This window comes from Mesoplodon bidens (assembly GCF_964165515.1).
Source record: "Mesoplodon bidens genome assembly, chromosome: 1".
NCBI classification, from domain to species: Eukaryota; Metazoa; Chordata; class Mammalia; order Artiodactyla; family Ziphiidae; genus Mesoplodon; species Mesoplodon bidens.
In genome coordinates, this window is record NC_138176.1 from 42,142,386 (window position 1) to 42,162,541 (window position 20,156).

Below are 20,156 nucleotides of genomic sequence, written 5' to 3' on the forward strand. Positions count from 1 at the left end.
GATCTTGGAAATAGAATCTTGGATCAGCTTTACTATCATTATTCTGAGTTCTTTTTCAGGTAGACTGCCTATTACCTCTTCATTTGTTAGGTCTGGTAGGTGTTTATCTTGCTCCTTCACCTGCTGTGTGTTTTTCTGTCTTCTCATTTTGCTTATGTTACTGTGTTTGGGGTCTCCTTTTTGCAGGCTGCAGATTCGTAGTTCCCGTTGTTTTTGGTGTCTGTCCCCAGTGGCTAAGGTTGTTTCAGTAGGTTTTGTAGGCTTCCTGGTGGGGGGGACTAATGCCTGTGTTCTGGTGGTTGAGGCTCGATCTTGTCTTTCTGGTGGACAGGTCCACGTCTGGTGGTGTGTTTTGGGGTGCCTATGGCCTTATTATGTTTTTAGGTAGCCTCTCTGCTAATGGGTGGGGTTGTGTTCCTGCCTTGCTAGTTGCTTGGCATAGGGTGACCAGCACTGTAGGTTGCTGGTCGTTGACTGAAGCTGGGTGCTGGTGTTGAGATGGAGATCTCTGGGAGATGTTCGCTGCTTGATATTATGTGGAGCTGGGAGGTCTCTTGTGGACCCGTGTCCTGAAGTTGGCTCTCCCACTTCAGAGGCACAGCACTGACTCCTGGCTGCAGCACCAAGAGCCTTTCATCCACCCGGCTCAGAATAACAGGGAGAAAAAGTAGAAAGAAAGAATTAGTAGAAGAAAGAAAGAGGGGAAGAAAGGAAGGAAGGAAGAAAGAAAGAAAGGAGGGAGGGAGGGAGGATGGAAAGAAAGAAGGGAGGGAGGAATGAAAGCAAAAGGAAGAGTGAATGGAAGAAGGGAGGGAGGGAGGAAAGAAAGAAAGGTGGGAGGAAGGAAAGAAAAAGAAAGTGGAAAGAAGAGGGAGGGAGGGAGGAAAGAAAAAGAAGGAAAGGAGGAGCGGAGGGAGGGAGGAAGGAAGGGAAGGTAGGAAAAAAAGAAAGAGCAGGTAAAGTAAAATAGAATAAAGTATGAAATATAGTAGCGTTATTAAAATTAAAAAGTAATTATTGGAAAAAAACGGACCGATAGAACCCTGGGACATATGGTGGAAGCAAAGCTGTACAGAGAGAATCTTACACAGAAGATTACACATACACATTCACAAAAAGAGAGCAGGGGGAAAAATCAAAAATCTTGCTCTCCAAGTCCACCTCCTCAATTTGGGATAATTCGTTGTTAAAAGAGGAAAAGGGCGAGAAGTCTGAAATCTTGCTCTCTAAGTCCACCTCCTTAATTTGGGATAATCCGTTGTAAAAAGAGGAAAAGGGGGGAAAGTCTTAAATCTTGTCCTCAAAGTCCACTTCCTCAATTTGGGATGATTCGCTGTCCATTCATGCACTCCACAGACGCAGGGCACATCAAATGGACCGTGGAGCTTTAATCCGCTGCCTCCGAGGCTGCACAGAGAGATTTCCCTGTCTCTTCTCTGCTCTCACAGCTCCCGGGTCTCAGCCTTGGACCGGGCCCCGCCTCTGCGCGTAGGTCGCCGGAGGGCGTCCGTTCTTCGCTCAGATAGGACGGGTTTAAAGGAGCCGCTGATTCGGGGGCTCTAGCTCACTCAGGCAGAGGGGAGGGAGGGGCGCGCAGTGTGGGGCGGGCCTGCGGCGGCAGAGGCCGGCGTGACGTTGCAGCAGCCCGTGGCGCTCTGTGCGCTTTCCCGGGAAAGCCGTCCCCGGGTCCCGGGACCCCGGCAGTGGCGGGGTGCACAGGCCCCCCAGAAGGCGGGGCGGACAGTGACCTGCACTCGCACACAGGCCTCGCGGCGGCGGCGGCGGCAGCCCCAGCGTCCCACGCCCGTCTCCGAGGTCTGCGGCTTACCCGCGGCTCGCGCCTGTCTCCGGCGCCTCCCCAAGCAGCCCTCTTAATGCCCTCTCCTCGCGCACCAGGAAACAAAAGGGAAAAAAGTCTCTTGCCTCTTCGGCAGCTCCAGACCCTTTCCCCGGACTCCCTCCGGGCTAGCCGTGGTGCACTAACCCCTTCAGGCTCTCTTCCTGCCGCCAGCCCCAGTCCTCTCCCTGCGCTCCGACTGAAAAAAAAAAAGGAGGGTTTTGATTGGTAAGCAATATAAGGATAATTTTCACCTGTACACTTGTGAGAAGCATGGAGAAAATGAAAAGAACAGAGATTAGCAGAAAACGCTTCAGAGCTGACTCACGGCAATTAGCCTTTGCAGTGAGAAGCAGCAAATATTGGGTTGGCCCAAAAGTTCGTTCAGGTAACGGAAAAACCCGAACGAACATTTTGGCCAATCCAATATTTCAGTAGTAGTGATAGAGTTGCGAACTCTCATCCCCAAAAGACTGTCCTATATCAGTCACTTTTCCTAGATTAAGACACTGGAGGCGCTAAAGAAGAGTTTTTTGGAGCTCAATAATAATGGCTACTACTTACTGAGTACCAGATGTGTGCCAGGCACTTATTCTAATACACGCCTCAAATTCTTTGTATCCTCACAACCACCCAAAGAGAGAGTTTCTGTTATTAGCCTGATTTTGCACATGACAACACTAAGACCTGGAGAGGTACAGTTAGTTACTCAAGATTAAACAGTAAGTGGAGGCCAGATTTGAGCCCAGGATTTTGCTTCATTCAGAGTCCACATTCGTAACCTACTGCCTCCTCTGATGAATTTGAGTTTGTATTAGGGTTTTTTTTTGTCTTTCTGCTAATGATCAGCTTGTTCAGAATATAAATATGAATACCATTCAGAGATGTCATGAGAAATTGATCTCTCATTAAGTGTGTACTCTCTTTACAGAAACAATGCATTTGTCCATTTGGTTCCATTTTATTAACAACTGAATATTAAGGGAAACAGATCTGTTGCCCAGCATCACAACTGCAGAAATAACTCTTCTTCTAACAGGAAGCAAGAATTGTAGACTTTTGAAAAGGCCCACCCATATTGCAATTAGACAGTCCTGATACAAGGAAGTAATCAATTTTCGTATTAAAACAAGGCATGTAATGTGAAAAAAGACACAGCTCTATTCCATGTACTGTTTTGTTTAGATTGTTTTGCTTTGCAGTGCTCTCCATTGAGAAGGGATTGAAGTCATATACAGCACTCAGTATAAAGTTTCTCATTAATTATCTACACATGGATGCTTACTATTTCAGGCAAATGATCTCTCAAAGAAATATGCTGCTCTTGATAGACAATCATACTTAATTAAAGACAAAGATGAAAGGACCTTTAAGGTACTATTCTAATCCCTTTCCCAATACACAGGATTATATAGTGTTGGTTCTGCAAAGATAGCTCCAAGTCAGAAAACAATTGCAGCATAATATATACCATTCATTTCCTAATATAGATGCAATTCTTCTCAAACTTTTTCTTGTCCTTATAAATTCACAATTGTTCCATCCAGATATTGTTGAAGAGAGACACTAGAAACTTAGTGATTACAGTTAAGACTCTAGTATCTAGAGGAGTAGATATCATCATGCCCTGAATTGTATTTCAAAAGAAGGATATTCCCTTTGGGAAGAGCTAATTATTTCAGTGACAACTCAGGGGACATTAGTAGTTAAAATGAAGACTATACGTTTCTGGAAGACACTGCCTATTTCTAAAACATGACCTGAAAGATGGCTGCTTTAGCCTTAGATCCACTGATAAATTTTGCAAGATAGCAGCCGTATCCTACTTTTCGGTTTGTTAGAATTTATTTCTCAATATTGAAAAAGAAGCAAATGTGAGCAAGATGCAAACTGGTATCAGTGACTCTCATGAAAGCAAGCTCTGGGCCTCTGCTTTGCTGCATGTTCCCCAAAACCACCTGAGTGCTTGCTGTCCTGTTACATCTTAGCCAACTCAAGAGCTGATGTTCATACTAATGTTCTTGAATTTTCATGAAATTATTTAATTGCATTTACTACTACTTGGGAAAGAAGAGGGAGAAAAAAAAAAGCAGTTTATCTTTCTAAGGGATTCCATGGGGGAAAAAAAAACAGGTAAAGTATAAAGGTTCTGCCCTAGAACTAAGGAGTCAACCTTAGATGCCAAGGTTTTTTCCTTTACTGTTATTTCATTAAATAAACACACACACATGCACACATACATGTACAGAGAGACAAAAAGCTTTCTTGCTAAACATCACAATCAAGTTTAATAAACATTCCCTTCCAATTACCTTTTTCCTTCTTATCTTTTAGCTCCATCTTTTCCTTGTAATAAGAAGGCAGTAGCATAGGAAATAATTATTTTTCTTGCTGACAAGTTTCAGACAGAATACTTAGATTGCGATCTGTTATCAGTAGCATTGTAACTCATTTCCAAAGTGGTTCTTTGAAAACATTAACTTTTATTCACACTCATGAGCCACATCTCTATTATTTAGAAAGATTAAAAAAACAAACTAAGAATAAATATGACTAAACTCATAAACCCTTCTTTAAAAAACACCCCTTGCTAGACGAGGTCTAAAATAGGATTTGCCTCTCTTCTGCCCACCTCTGTAACTCTGCCTTTTAACACTGGAGTGGGCTGTTGTGAGAAATCCACGAAGTACATGAAACGTGGTATGTGGTTGACCTCCTCTTCAGTATATTCAGGAAGTTAGATTTAACCATCCTACTCATAAGGGCAAAGAATTCCTTGACTTAGCCCTCAGATGCTTTTAAAAACCCAGTATGCAAAGGTAGCCCTATGACATTTGGCGACTAGGACACTGGTCTCTGGGGTCACATTCTGGCGTAGGAATATAGTGACATAAGAAACTGACCCTTATTAGACAAACTAATTTCTTGCCTACTTTTTATTCCATTTTCTGTGTCTCAGAGGTTCATTTGAAGATTCTACAACCAGATTTTACACAGCATGTGTGGTAGAAGCTTTTGCCTATCTGCATTCCAAAGGAATCATTTACAGGGACCTCAAGCCAGAAAATCTCATCCTAGACCACCGAGGTTACGCCAAATTGGTCAGTGTGTTTCACACATGGTTTCTGCCCTGCACTTTAAAATACTGGCTAATGAACAGCCTGTAGCGTTACTGTTTTCAACTAACTATTCTTTCAAGTTATGTAAAGGTTATGAGAAATTAAATTGGCAAGGTTTGAATTAATAATATGCTGGCAAAACATGCTTAAATAGGCTCGCGCTTGCTTGCATGTGTTTGTAGACCCAGAAAAGCTTTGTAGAAGTCCTATGTCTAGCTGGGTTTCTGCCATCCAACGGGAATAGGTCATATGTGGAGAACCATGAATCATTATCTTAGATTTAAGAATACTGTAATGCTAATGGAAAAAAAGAGCTTGCTGGCAATGTTATCCAGGCCATGTTAGTAATAATATTAGTAATAATAAAATTGGCCAAGAGCTCTAAAGATTTACAGTAGAAGGGAAGTTCTCTTATTTTAAAATGTGTAACTTTTGTAGACTTTGGATCTTTCAGTGTCTGATTTTTAAATTTTTGGAATTTTTATTCAACCTAAGATTTTCAAAGAAATCACATCAATGGTAGTTAATTATTTGTATTCTCAACCAGTTGTTTTAGAAAAAAAAGTGTTTTTCTGCATTTGAGGCTCCTGCTTCAAAAGTTTTCTAGAAAAATGAAGAATACGTTTCAATTTTATCTCTTTGTTTTCCAAGGACAGCGTTATTGGTCCCATAGCTTTGTAACTCAGCTTCTTCAACAATAAAAATGGCTTCTCAATTAAAACTAAATGAATTGTCAACTTCATTAAGTCCAGCAGATATCTGGAAAATATGCCTGAGTAAAGGAGAAATTATTTGTTTATACCCCAACCTCCACTGGCATAAAAGAAGGAAAAATGGAAAGTATTTCCATAAAGAAAAGTTTGCCTTTATTTTCGATGATGTGAATTTTATCCTATGTTAAGGTTTCAACTTTTCCTTTTGAAACTGAGCTTGAGCAGGGAGGCTTTGTTTGTTTGAAATATACAGAGGACTTCTTTTAGAAGACAGGACTACAATAGTTCGAATCTGTTTTTATTTTATTATTATCATCAGCATACTTCAACAAAGTAACTTTTTGCTTTTAAGCTTAATCAAAAGTGGCTTGGAATATCTTGTTTTTTCTCTCTTTGTAAGGTTGATTTTGGCTTCGCAAAGAAAATAGGATTTGGAAAGAAAACATGGACTTTTTGTGGGACTCCAGAGTATGTAGCCCCAGAGATCATCCTGAACAAAGGCCATGACATTTCAGCCGACTATTGGTCACTGGGAATCCTAATGTATGAACTTCTGACTGGCAGGTATGGACATTGATAGAGAACTGCTGATAAAAATAGACCAGCAAACAGCTACACACTCCTGTCTTTGTCACTCTGACGAGACCATCTTAAAGTACTTTCACCAGATCTTGTTACCACACTTTTTAATTAGTTATGCAGATAACCAGGAATTCATAAAGTAAAAACTAAAATGGGTCAGATGAGGGGAACAAACCCAACATCAACTCTCATTATTTATACATATGTGAATGTGGAATCATCTAGTGTCTTTCTTTGAGATCTCTGAGCCTAGTCATTTAGCCAGCAAGGAAGATGAAAGTCATATAAAAATATAGTCAACTATTTATAGAAATAAGAGAACCTGTTAGCAATTGTTATATCTAAATGAAATGTAAATGCTTTGCAGATCTGTTGTGTAATGATATTGTAGTCATCAACAACTAAAAAAGGTACTGTGGATACGACCAGGTATAAAACGGACTATGAACTCAAGGAAAAGAGGAACAAATACGCCACCAAGCCCTGTGCTCAGGACAATAATTAAGAGGGTCATTATGAACTGAAGAGTTCAGAAGAAGGTTAAATTTGTCCAGGGAGGCTTTTGAAGAATGTAGGACTAGCTGGGCCTTGCAGGAAGAATATAGACAGCAAAGTTCACTCCAGGCAGAAAGGCAGGGCTTAAATAGAGGGGGAGCAGTGGGCAAAGACATGAAAAAGGTTCATGTTAAGAAATGACAGGAGATCCAAAAGAGTCATCTTTCAAGAATCATGATTGCTGTACCTCAGTGTTTGGACTCCATCGAGAGAGGGACTCATGGAGGATTTTCTGATAAAGGAGTGACATGTGTGGTGGTATTTAAGGAAAACAAGCTGGCAGTAATGGGTAGAGCAAATTGGAAGAGGGATGGGGTGGCTAGTTTGAAGATAATTGCCATAATTCAGATCTAAGAAGAAGCATGCAGTGGAATGTGAAAGAATTACTTAAGAGAACTAAGTAGCTACAGTGAAAATGAGAGGAAGATGGGACTTTTAGTCTCATGGTTATTTGTGAGGATTCAGTGAATCTAGGAAGCACTCCATTGATGCTAACACCTACTACTAGTACTACCATTGCCAGGAACAGTTATGTGGTGGTTTTTATTTCACTTGTGGACATTTTTAATTTTATTTATTTATTTATTTATTTTTGGCTGCATTTGAGTCTTCGTTGCTGCACACGGGCTTTCTCTAGTTGCAGAGAGCGGGGGCTCTTTGTTGTGGTGCACAGTCTTCTCATTACAGTGGCCTCTCCTGTTGCGGAGCACAGGCTCTAGGCTCATGGGCTTCAGTAGTTGTGGCGCACGGGCTTAGCCACTCCGCAGCAGCATGTGGGATCTTCCCAGATCAGGGCTCGAACTCGTGTCCCCTGCACTGGCAGGTGGGCTCTCAACCACTGTGCCACCAGGGAAGCCCACTTGTGGGCATTTTACACCATTACTCATGAAACGAAACTCTTATGTTGACTTCAAATTAATAAACCTCGTTGGTGTTTTCTGTTAATTTTAGATGAAAGATACATAGGCAAAGGCAGCTAAATACCACAGGAGGAATGATTCAGAGAAACATGGGAAGAGTTCAAACTGTTATCTAGAATTTCTTTGCAGCTGTTGAAAGCATGATCTCTAAAATAGTAACTTCACAGATGTCTGTAAATGTTCATAGATGAAAAGTAGTAAACTTGCAGGGCTCAAGAACAGTACAAAGCTGAAAATCATATTATAAGCAACAGAAAAATAGAATAATAGCAATTAAAAACCCAGCCAGGGAGACAGTAGATAGACCTTAGGAAAAAAGAAAAAAGGATATTGAAATTATTACAGAAAGAAGATACAGAAGTCCAAGAAATAGGAAAAACAACTATGTATATGAAGAGACAATTACAAGTGGGATACAAAACATACTCAATTACATGATAGAAAATTCATGACATAGACCAGTCACAGATGGTCTCAGTGGATCATTTTGATCAACAGTGACCATGGGGAAACAGAGTCATAACACCACCATGTGTCCTAGTGCAATTTCCTAGCTTCAATGATAAGGAATAATCATATAGTCTCTAAGCTACAAAAGCATGTCATATATGATGATGGGAGTGAGGATTAGAATTCAAGTTGGCCTCAACTTTCTCAATAGCATCTTTAATGCCAAAAGATAGAATATTAAGAACTACATAGTTCTGAGAGAGACAGAGTACAACTCAACTAATTTATACGAAATTAAGTTATTCTTAAAATATAAAGACAACATATAAAGTGTGTACCCCAGGGCTTTCTTAGAAACACTACTGTATGACCAAGTCAACTAAGAGATGACTCAAAGTAGATTTGGTTATTGAGCAGAATGGAAATGTTATAGTCTTTGGCAGTTTTAAAAGTTAAGGTGGGAGAGAGAAGGTAGGAATGACTATAGGAATACTTATTTCTCATAATTCACAATTAGGAATCTTCAGTATTTTTTACAATTGAATTATGTCGTTATAAAAAAGAAAACTCCAAGTTCAAAGTGTTTAAAATATTTTTTCTTTAAAATTTATTGGACTATAGTTGATTTACAGTGTTGTGCATCAGTTTCAGGTGTACAGCAAAGTGATTCAGTTATACATACAGATATTCTTTAGATTCTTTTCTCATATAGGTTATTACAGAATATTGAGTAGAGTTCCCTGTGCTATACAGTAGGTCCTTGTTGGTTAATCTATCTTATGTATAGTAGCGTGTGTGTATTCATCCCTCCCTGCTACGTTTCCCCTTTGGTAACCATCAGTTTTTGATATCTGTAACTGCTTCTGTTTTGTAAATAAGTTCATTTGCTTTTTTAAAATTAGATTCCACATATGAGTGATATATGATATTTGTCTTTCTCTGGCTTACTTCACTTAGTGTGATAATCTCTAGGTCCATCCATGTTGCTGCAGATGGCATTATTTCATTCTTTTTTATGGCTGAGTAATATTCTACTGTATATATGTACCACACCTTCTTTATCCACTCCTTCACTGATGGACATTAAGGTTGCTTCCATGTCTTGCCTATTGTAAACAGTGCTGCTGTGAACATTGGGGTGTGTGTATCATGTTTTTCTCCAGATGTGTATGCCCAGGAATGGGATTGCTGGGTTATATGGTAATTCTATTTTTAGTTTTTTAAGGAACCTCCACACTGTTCTCCATAGTGGCTGCACCGATTTACATTCCCACCAACAGTGCAGGGAGGGTTCCTTTTTCTCCCCACCCTCTCCAGCACTTATTGTCTGTAGACTTCTTCATGATGGCCATTCTGACCAGGGGAGGTGACACCTCACTGTAGTTTTGATTTGCATTTCTCTGATAATTAGTGATGTTGAGCATCTTTTCATGTGCTTTTTGGCCATCTGTATATCTTTTTTGGAGAAATGTCTATGTAGGTCTTCCACCCACTTTTTGATTGGTTTTTTTTTTTTTTTGATAGTAATCCCTTGGTGGTTGCTTCATTTGCAAATATTTTCTCCCATTCTGTGGGTTGTCTTTTCATTTTGTTTATGGTTTCCCTTTGCAAAAGCTTTTAATTAGGTCCCATTTGTTTATTTTTGTTTTTAATTTCTAGGAGGTGGATCCAAAAAGATTGCTGTGATTTATGTCAAAGAGTGTTCTTCCTATGTTTTCCTCTAGGAGTTTTATAGTATCAGCCTTATATTTAGGTCTTTGATCCATTTTGAGTTTTTGTGTTAGGGAGTGTTCTAATTTCGTTCTTTTACATGTAGCTGTCCAGTTTTCCCAGCACCACTTATTGAAGAGACTGTCTTTTCTCACCTCCTTTGTTGTAGACTAATTGACCAGAGGTGCATGGGTATATTTCTGGGCAAAAACATTTTTTAATGTTGTTGGTGAAGAAGCACATATTGAAATTTAGCATTTTTTTTCAGTTTTAGCCTCAGCTTAACTTCAAGTGAAATTAAATTGAATACTTTATTTTGAAAAGCATGTATATCATAATCCTGTGTCTCTCCATCTACATAGAGAAATGTATGAAATTTATATTCATCAAATGTCAATTATTTAGTGGTGTTGGTTTTTACTTTACTTTCTTCTACTTTATATGTTTCACATATTGCCTGAATATCTTGGACAGAACATGCATGGCTTGCAAAAACCACAGAAGTCACTTAATAAAATTATGTTAGAAAGAACAAAAATCAATGCAAAAATATAAATTAGAACCAACATTAAGTTGATAACAAGAAAATCCAAGATGTGGTGGTTCTTCATGTTTAAAGTGAAAATAAAAACTGGCAAGTTAACTTGAGAGTAGAGAAAATATTCAATCATAACATTATGTAAAGAGAAAATTCTTAAATTCTAAGAATACTAAATAGAACTGGATGTTAATACATTATAAAAAGTGGTTTAATGTGACAGGTGACAGTTAATGACAAAGTAAATAGAAAGTACTTGTTACAGAAAATAGGGACAAAACCTTAATGCAGATCCTATCACAGCCACAGCCCTTTTTAAGCAATTCATTGTTTTCAACTTTCTCAATAGAAGGAAATATTCTTTCTCAATATAAGGAATATTTGAACTGCTATTTTATGGATAGACAAAAAATAATCCAGAAAACGTCTTCCCCCAAAAAACGTGAATGAACCCTATATTTGGAGAATAATTAATTCCAAAGAAATCAGCTGTCAAGGCACATCATAACCTCCCTTCTGAACTGTGGGAAAGTTGATGGAAGGAGCTGACTTTAGTCACATCTGTATTCCCTGAGCCTGACACAAAGCCACAGTCCAAAGGTAGATAGGTAAATAACCCAACAGATCTGGCTTATGAGGGATTGGGTATCACAAAGAGGATGTCTTGCGTTAGGTTATCTACTGAGGACGGATAAAGAGGGAGAAAAGGATAGGAAGAGTGCTGTTCTGTAGAAGCATTAGTTCAACAAATATTTACTGACCACTTACTATGTGTTAGGCATTCCACCAGACTCTGGGAATACCAGCAGGGACTGGAAGGGAAGACAGACATAAAACAAATACTCATCAAAATGAAGTAGTTACAAAGTATAGTAAGTGGCATAAAGCGTTCTATAAGAGTATAACAGGTGAATCTAATTTAGACTAAAGTTTAAATTCCAGTATTAGATTGATTAGATTATTACATTATGTTTGTTGGTTGATAATGGTTATATGATCCGTTACCTTTGGGTGATCAGAGCAGGCCTTTTTGAGTAAGCAGCATAACACTTAGTAAGTTAGGCATTAGCCAGGAGGCCTGGGAAGTACCTTTCAGGCAAAATAAACAGTGCCCTGAGGTGGGAGAGTGCTGGGTACTTCAGAGGAGCAGAGAAAGACTGGTCTGCCTGGATCCCAGTGAGTGAGCGTGGTAATGGCATGAGATGGGGGTCATATCAGTGAGGTTCTTGTAGCCCATTCTAATGATGTTGGACTTCATCCCAAGTGTAATCAGTGAGCTGATAAGTGTGAGAAAGGGCCAAAAGTAGGAGAGGTTTCCTGAATGACTAAGGACAGCAAGAAGGGTTAGTCACCTGCACTGAAATGAGGGGAACAGTGGACAAACTTGACCCATTTATGGGTTTTGCTAAACGATTTGCTTGGAAACATTTCCACACTGTTTTGCCATTAATCAAGTTTCATTTCACTATCACTATTAATATATGTCCCCAAATAAGAATTGTCATTTGTGGAGTTATAACAATAAGTGTTCTTTTTTAGAAAACCAAGTACTATCTCTTTTCATGTCTCTCATTCTTGCAGCCCACCTTTCTCAGGCCCAGATCCTATGAAAACCTATAACGTCATATTGAGGGGGATTGACATGATAGAATTTCCAAAGAAGATTGCCAAAAATGCTGCTAATTTAATTAAAAAACTATGCAGGTAAGCATTTCAACCACATTATTTTTTAAAGGATCATAATATGGGAACAATTAGATTCCTTAACAATTATTATTTTATTTTTAGGGATAATCCATCAGAAAGATTAGGGAATTTGAAAAATGGAGTGAAAGACATTCAAAAGCACAAGTAAGTGTTCTTTCTTTATAACTTTAGGTTTGAGAGTTCAGAAAGTATTTTCCCAGGCTGATGTTTTTAAGTTAGTGGTTGTATATAACTGATGCAATTAGTCTATGGGAATATCCAAGGAGACATGTAGACTAGTTAGCCTTGTTATTTAAGACCTTTTGAGTTGCATCTCTGGGACTTTATTTAGACACATCTGACCCTCTGACATTCTAAACAACAGATTCACTGAATTTAGTTTTTCCTGACTCAAACTAACTAGCACTTTTCCTCTTGAGCATGAAGAAGAAATATATATTTTTAATCCTGGAATTCTATTCTCTACCAGAATATTAAAAACAAAAGTACTCCACCATATATCATGCCTCATTTCCTTGACTCAACCTAAAATATATTTTTCCAACCATTTCCTAGTTAGAGTACGGTCTTTTTTCTGTCATAGCATCTATTTTTTTCCAAGCAATAGTAGCATCTTAAATATCAGACCTTATCCATGTTGACTGGATGTATCTGAAGCTAAACTAAGACCATATTGGTTTTTCCCTATTAGTCTGTTTCTGTAACATGCACAGGAAATTCACATATCTACCAAGAGGAATGTGTTTACCAAAATACCTATGAATGTCTAAAAGGCCTGCGAGGAATTTGGTGTAAGCATTTGTGAATGATGAAACCTTTCAAAGACAAAAACAAAAAAACCTTTTGTGATATTTGGCCCTCATTTCTACAGAAAAGCCATACACAAAATACCTTTATTCTACCAAAAAAAAGAAAATGGGATACTTAGAGACCAAGACAGTGATGTGAACAGGTTAATTAACTGAGGCTGCCCACTGAATCAGTGACAAAGATGGAAAGATAATTTTCTGTCCTGACACTTCATGCCCTGATTCTACCTTCTTAAAATAAATATCCTGTAGGGCCCAGCATATTATGGCATTTATTAAGTTATAATGATTGTGTAGGAACAAGGTCCTAGAGACATTATGACTGAAATTACTAGAATAAAAAGGAGTTGCTTTCTAATTGGTATCTAAAATTTTGACAATTAGATTTTTTTAAAATATGCATTCCATTTAATAAGCTAACATTTAAAAACCTGCAATTAAATTGAAAATGTTTGCCTATTTTCCATCAGTCACGGACATCATATATAGGTTGCAATGCGAAGACTTCAGCTGAGGTAAAATGTCTTTAACTGTCTACTTCTTTTCCTTTCTTAGATGGTTTGAGGGCTTTAATTGGGAAGGCTTAAGAAAAGGCACCTTGACACCTCCTATAATACCAAGTGTAAGTAGACTTTCCAGCTTGTACTAGTGTGACACACATGAAGGTGTTTGTCAGTCATCAAAGGTCTGCTATTTTTACATTTTTATCCTATGATCAGATTAGATAAACTATAGGAGAAATACCAGATTAAAATAGTGACATCTTCTAAAATCCAAGCTTAAAAACAGTGTTAAATATTGACAGAAGAGTATCATGAATCTTTTTTTCCCCATAATATAAAACCTTTATACATCTTTGCCCAAGAATATATTCACAACCTTATTTAGTCATATTCATGAATTACCACCAAAACTATGTACACTGTTTTAAATTTCTGCACATACGTGTTCTCTCTATACAAGATGCAATAAGTTCTTAACAATTTAGTGTGTACTTGAGTATACTTGGTGTGAGTTAGGATTATCTGCTATTGTTACCTTCTATTTATGATTTCAGTTTACTCTCCACCATGCTCTGTCTCCAAGAGTCCAACCCAAATGGACCACATCAAAACATTCCCTGCCCTTTGGTTTCCTGTTGGGTGTGGTCAACAGTCCAGCAACCAGTTTCAACAGCTTTCAATTCCTGGCCAATATTGTTTCACTTATGCCCCACATAGCTCCTCCTCCTCTGCCCACATAGCACTCCTAAGCACACTGGTGTTCTTTTAAATTCTCTTTTCTTAACACATCAGGTGTTTTGTTAAACTGCTAATCCACTAAGTAGACTAAGTGTTTACACTCTGTTAACCTGAAATAGATTTCAATTGACTCCATTTATAGATACAATACTATATCTAGCTAATAAAATGTGATGTCTCTTAACTAAGGAGGAGAGGGCTGCTTTGCAGTCCTGAGCCTTTCATTTATATACTTTCTGGGACTAATTTAGGATCACTTCTACAGAAATATTTTTCCTACTTCTAAGATTTATTTCTATGCTAATATTTATGTTTATTCACAAAGCAACTTACAGATGCTAATTGCATTCATAAAGTTTTACTTTTAGAACAAGAACAGTATAAGAAACTTGAAGAGGTAAATATTAAGTCTAAATTATCCTAACTTATATTTACCAGGGGTTTCCTTTTATGCAATCAGTAGTGTTAAATTATATGGGGGAAATATATATGTATATAAAATAGAATATGAGGTTCTAAATATTATAGAATATAAGGGAAATTTACTGCTTTTACTCATGCTCTGCAGATTGGACTTTGCCCAGTAAACTTGTAAGAGTTTTTGCTTAAGGTTAGAAATGGCTTTTTATCATACTTAGAATAAATACATGAAAATCCTTAAGATGACTTCTGCCTATTTCTCATTTCACTCCCCTCCTCTTTTATACAGTAGCCAAGTTGACCTCTTTTAGATACTTCATAGCATGGAGCTCTCTCTTTCTCACCTCAGGACCTTTGCATGTGCTATATATACCCTCTTTATGGAAACCATTAATTATTAGGTTTAATACTTTTTCAAAGAGGCTTTCCACAATCACTCTTTTTTACTCATGACACCTTGTATTTTTTCTTCATAGCACTAACCAAAGTTTATAATTATCTACAGCTGTAATTATTTGTTTTAATCACACAATTTATTCTTTCCTAGAGTGTATTCAGCACTGTAACCCCCAATACAAAGGACAAACCTGCTCATGGTAGACATTCCAAAAATAGCCATTGAATACAGAATGAATAAAGAATGTTTTAAAAATCTAGTTTGGAAGGCCCCTAAAAAAAATCAGAAAATTTTACCGTTCGTTCTCTTGTTCACAGGTTGCATCACCCACAGACACAAGCAATTTTGACAGTTTCCCTGAGGACAATGACGAACCACCACCTGATGACAACTCAGGATGGGACGTAGACTTCTAATGTATTTCTCTTACCTGCTTCTGCCTTGCTGAAGACAGCTTTCTCTGAGACACAGCTGCCAGCAGACCTGAAGGAAAGAGAGAAGATTAGTGCTCGGGGTCACCATGATGCCTTTGATCGATGCTGCTCCAGTAACTACAGTGGCATTAGGACTTACTGCTTAGATGACAATAGTGCTCTTTACATGTTTTCTGTTTGAACCTAAAAATAGCAGTTGACATGGTGGTCCTGAAGCAAAGCCTTTCACCAGTAAAGAAATGTTTCCTACTGTTGCAATGATCTTGCTTTGCTCTGATTATAATTTGAAAGACTGTAAGAAACACTTCAAAAAGAGTCAGTACCGTGCTAGAATTATCAAGAAGATCAAAAAATAATATATTGGGTACGATATAGATTAGATTACTGTGGTACAAAAGCTGGACTCTTCCCTTTCTTCAAGTGAGGGTTGTAGACTCTATTACTGCAAGCTGGTGTAAATACCGTACACAAGAGGACCACACATCTGCTGGTCACAGAGTTCATGTCAAACCAGTGCTAGAAGTTTCATGATTTTCTTTCCCAGCAGTGCTGATGACGAGACTGAATGTTACCTTTCCTTTCTGACAGATTTTAAAAATTGATATGATAAAAAGCACAACTGCTATGGATTCTGCTGAGAACTCTCATAGCAGGTACATATGTGTTTTCACAGAGGACTGAAGAACACAACATGCATGATATTTGTTTCTTTTTGATAAATTGGCATGACAGAGTGGGAAAAAAGCAATTCACAAACCATTTCATATTTTTTAAAATAGTGTGCTTAAAGATGGTCCTGGAAATAAATGACTAGCAGCCAATTGGTTTTTATTTATCTAACACACCCTCAAACTGAGGCTTAAAATATTCCCTTTTATAAAAATAAACCCTTAGGGTAGGGTGGGGTGGGGTGGGTTGGAGAGGGATTAAGATCCATCCAAAAAAATAAAAACTATATATAGGTGCTATGTATATCTTTCATCTGTAAATGTCAGTGTCTAAACAGACAACACAAATTCTAATCATTACATGTGTAGCCAGAGAATCAAGCATTTTCACTAAATTTATCAAACCAAATTTCTGTCAGATTTCACTTATACAACATAGTCTAGGGTTGAGGGAGAAAGGTGACTAAAAATATATTTGAACTAGATTCTTGTCTTAGGCCTGAACCAAGAAAAGAAAAGAAAGCAAGCACAAAATCATTAAGATTCACCCGATGAGAACCCTTACCTATGTGAGGTCAGGGAACAAGACAAGAACCTGGTCAGGTGTGATTACCTTTTTGTCAATGGGCAATGAGTCTATTAGCATGGGAAAGGAGGAAAGGAGTAGAAACAGGAACCCGATTTCTTAAAAGTAAATTGGAGCTAAATAGAACAGAAATACTACAATTCTGAAATATCAGACTAGCTAGGAAAGACTAATTTTAAATATCGAATTGATTTGCTTTTTCACATGGGGAAAAGAATCAGCAATTTAAACTGAGTCCTTTGTTGGCAGGCCAGTTGACAATTATTAGCTGTCAAAAGTAGCACAGCCATTTGGAGCTTTTCCTGGACAAGTAGCATTGTACCTCCTTAGACAAATGTATAATTTTATGAGCTGTCATCCTGATTTGGAACTGTATATGAACATGGCATATTAAACAGAGGTTTGCTCTTTTCCAGTAGAGTGTTTAAAAAGTCAATCAAATATAGACAGTTCTGCAAAACATATGTCCACCGAGATTATATAGTATCCAAGAAGGCATATATTATGATTTTTGTTTGAATTTTTCATACCAAGACTACTTTAGAATATGATATGTTATCAAAATATAAAGATCTAAGAAACATTTGGAGAATAAAAGTATTAAGGGCGTATTATATAAAATTAGAATAAATTTAAATGAAAATTTCGATCCTAAGGTATTATTATTATTCTTGTATTATCGGATTTTTCCCTCACAATTTCTCAAAATCGAACTATTCCTCAAAATACTCACCTTCTTCTACAGATTTTAAAATATAAAATTAAACATATCAAGTTAAAATCCAGCTATGAATGCTACTTCAGAAGTTTAATATTGCTTTTAATTGGGCTTTTAAAAATATAATTTCAATGTTATTAGTCAATGTTCAGTGATTTTTTTTTAAAGACAGTGGTGTAGGCATGCTAAAGGTTTGCTAGAATATTAAATTCACCTAGTCATTTTAAGTAAGAAAATCTTCTCCTGCAACTTTTTAAATATCCCAATAGCCCCAGAGACGAGCACTTACTGTGGATTTGGAACTATGGTTCAAGTCTAAGACAACCAATATGTACAAGTTCTGTACAGAATGAAGAAGCAGCATTCAGCATAATGTAACTGTAGGTCGTTTCTCCCACTTGTTATTGCATCTTTGTTCATTTCACCTGTGGCATTGCATTAGGATGTCTAAAGCAATCACCAAGAAAATAAAGGTGAACTACATCTTTCAAGAATTACTAAGAGAAAACATTCATCTAATTTTCAACATTGCATTTTAAGGATTTAAATCTTGTCTTAATGAAGACACTAGGGCTAAAATTCATGGTCAGCTTCATAAAAAGCACATCTCACTTTATTTCTGAATTTTTCATGCCCCCTATATTTTCTTCCACTAAAGAACATCCAGATAAGTTAGAATAGCGCCAACTTGTTTGATTTGTTAACTGACTTTCTTGTTAATACTTCAAGTATGGGAAATAAGGGCTTTCTGTGTGTCTTGACTCACAGGAAAACTGAAAACTGCCAAGGAAAGGAGCAACGTAACACCATAGATTGAATACATTAGGGGAAGCGATTTCTGGAAATTTGCTAGGAATGATATTTGTTTGTACCTTCTTTGTTATTAATATAGGAATCAGATCCATGTGGCATTTAAAACAAATTTATTTTGATTATATTCTTTACAAGTCATAACTTTTACTTAAAATTATGGGATATGCATGTGAATCACACATGTATAATATACAAATTCAACTACTGAATTTTTCTTGTCTCATTTCTAAAAGACTGAACTGATGGTGAACTTAAATTTAAAGAAGTCAGCTACCACACTGAAAATAAGGATATTAGAACTGATTTCATACAGTAGAGGTGATTTGTGCATTATCCATAACAATGTTTTCTTTCACAATAGGACCACAGACAAATATTTATGTAAATAGGTATTGTTGTGTGATATTTTGTGGTACATGTAACTTTTTTTAGTGTTTCACAGCATTATTATTTCATTTAATTTGTACTGAATAATGTTTTTAGGTCCAAGTAGACTTGAATTAATGTCATAATTGTCAGTATTATTGAAAATTATGTCAACTGTACTGTTTATCCATCTGTCCCATAGTTTAGAACATGACCTGGCTATCTGGCATTGTTGCAAGTGCCTTAAATTCATGGCATCCTATTAAAAAAACAAATTTGGTGTTATGCTGCATGACGAAGACAAACACACCTCAAAATGTTGTCCTTTCTTAGCTTGCTGCGTTTTACAGTTCTTTCTGCTAACAATTTATAAGCCTTTATTACATAATATTGATGAATTACAGAAATGATGAAGTTGTTCTCTTATTTCTGTTAAATGTACCAGAGCTGTGTATCTGTTAATGAGATACAGCGTCATTTCTGTGAAATGTATAAATGTATGTGCAGGTCAAATTAATATATGACATACTATCAGTCTGTATACAGGTATTCCTGTTTTGCTAAGCTGTGCAGATTCAGTTAAAAAAAATTAGTGCAGTCAAGTTCTAAAATATCTCATTTTTTAGACTCCATTAACAACAGTCCAACTCAAAAGAAAGATTGGAAAATGACTGCTAACCAAGCCTCGTCATGAAACCAATGATGAAAAAGTTCCTTGGTGCACCACTCCACAAAACAGGATGCTTTCTCTGAGTTCTTGTATATGCAAATCACTTATAAGGCAAGTTTTCAACAGACCTAGAAAGCTAAACATTGAAAGTGAGTTGTTAGCCCTCCTTTTTATCTGCCCCTGCATCACCAGACAGAGCTCTGGGGCCTTGACAGTGACTCAGAGGTTTGGACTTTCCAAGTAAAGGGACATTTCTTGAAGCGTCATCTATCAAATTTATTTCAATGTATGATGTTTATACAACTGCTCAGTTCTTTTGTATTCTTACAGCTATGGTTATTTGATTGTCCTCTTACAATTCGTTCTACATGAAAGAGTCCTTTGTTAGTCAGAATGCAACAACTGTCATCAAATGGTCACTGACCACTTGCACTCTTTTGATGTAGATTAAAAACTTTTTCATAAACTTAACCTGCTTTGATTTGCTCTGTATTTTTCCTGCAGCTGTAATTGCCGAGTGCCTGTTGTATACTTTATAGAGTTGAAATAAAAAAATAATTACTTTTGAACTTAGTTGATGTTTAATTTCAAACAAGATTCAAGGATAGAATTAATATATTAGAATTGAAATACCATATAGTGCTATTGTAGAATGTCACTATAACAATGTAGAAAATACTTATAACCCAAGTATCCATCATAAAATGATGTGTTATCATCTAATATAAAACTAATCCAACAAATCAGCTTAAAGAATTCAACAGGGTTACATTAGGCCATCCAGTGTGAAGAGGCACACGAGCCTGAAAATTAGCAGTTTTCTGTACGCAGCTACCACACCACCACCATCACCACTACTACCACTCACTCCTTTTTGGGCTACCCCTAGCCAAACTCTGAACT

At 37.2% G+C, this 20,156-nt stretch overlaps 1 protein-coding gene across 2 annotated transcripts in view; it reads left to right on the plus strand.

Annotated features, from left to right (window-relative positions):
- The window catches only part of PRKG1 (protein kinase cGMP-dependent 1), a 1,281,256-nt gene extending 1,261,434 nt beyond the window's left edge, over positions 1-19,822 (plus strand). For both annotated transcript variants that reach the window (XM_081245892.1, XM_081245891.1), the window contains exons 13-18: positions 4,797-4,938; positions 6,070-6,233; positions 12,006-12,128; positions 12,213-12,275; positions 13,496-13,562; positions 15,316-19,822. In XM_081245892.1, the coding sequence (XP_081102018.1) occupies positions 4,797-4,938; positions 6,070-6,233; positions 12,006-12,128; positions 12,213-12,275; positions 13,496-13,562; positions 15,316-15,414 (658 nt within the window). In that variant the 3' untranslated portion in view covers positions 15,415-19,822. The remainder of the gene's footprint in view (positions 1-4,796; positions 4,939-6,069; positions 6,234-12,005; positions 12,129-12,212; positions 12,276-13,495; positions 13,563-15,315) is intronic.
- Positions 19,823-20,156: the final 334 nt, after the last annotated feature.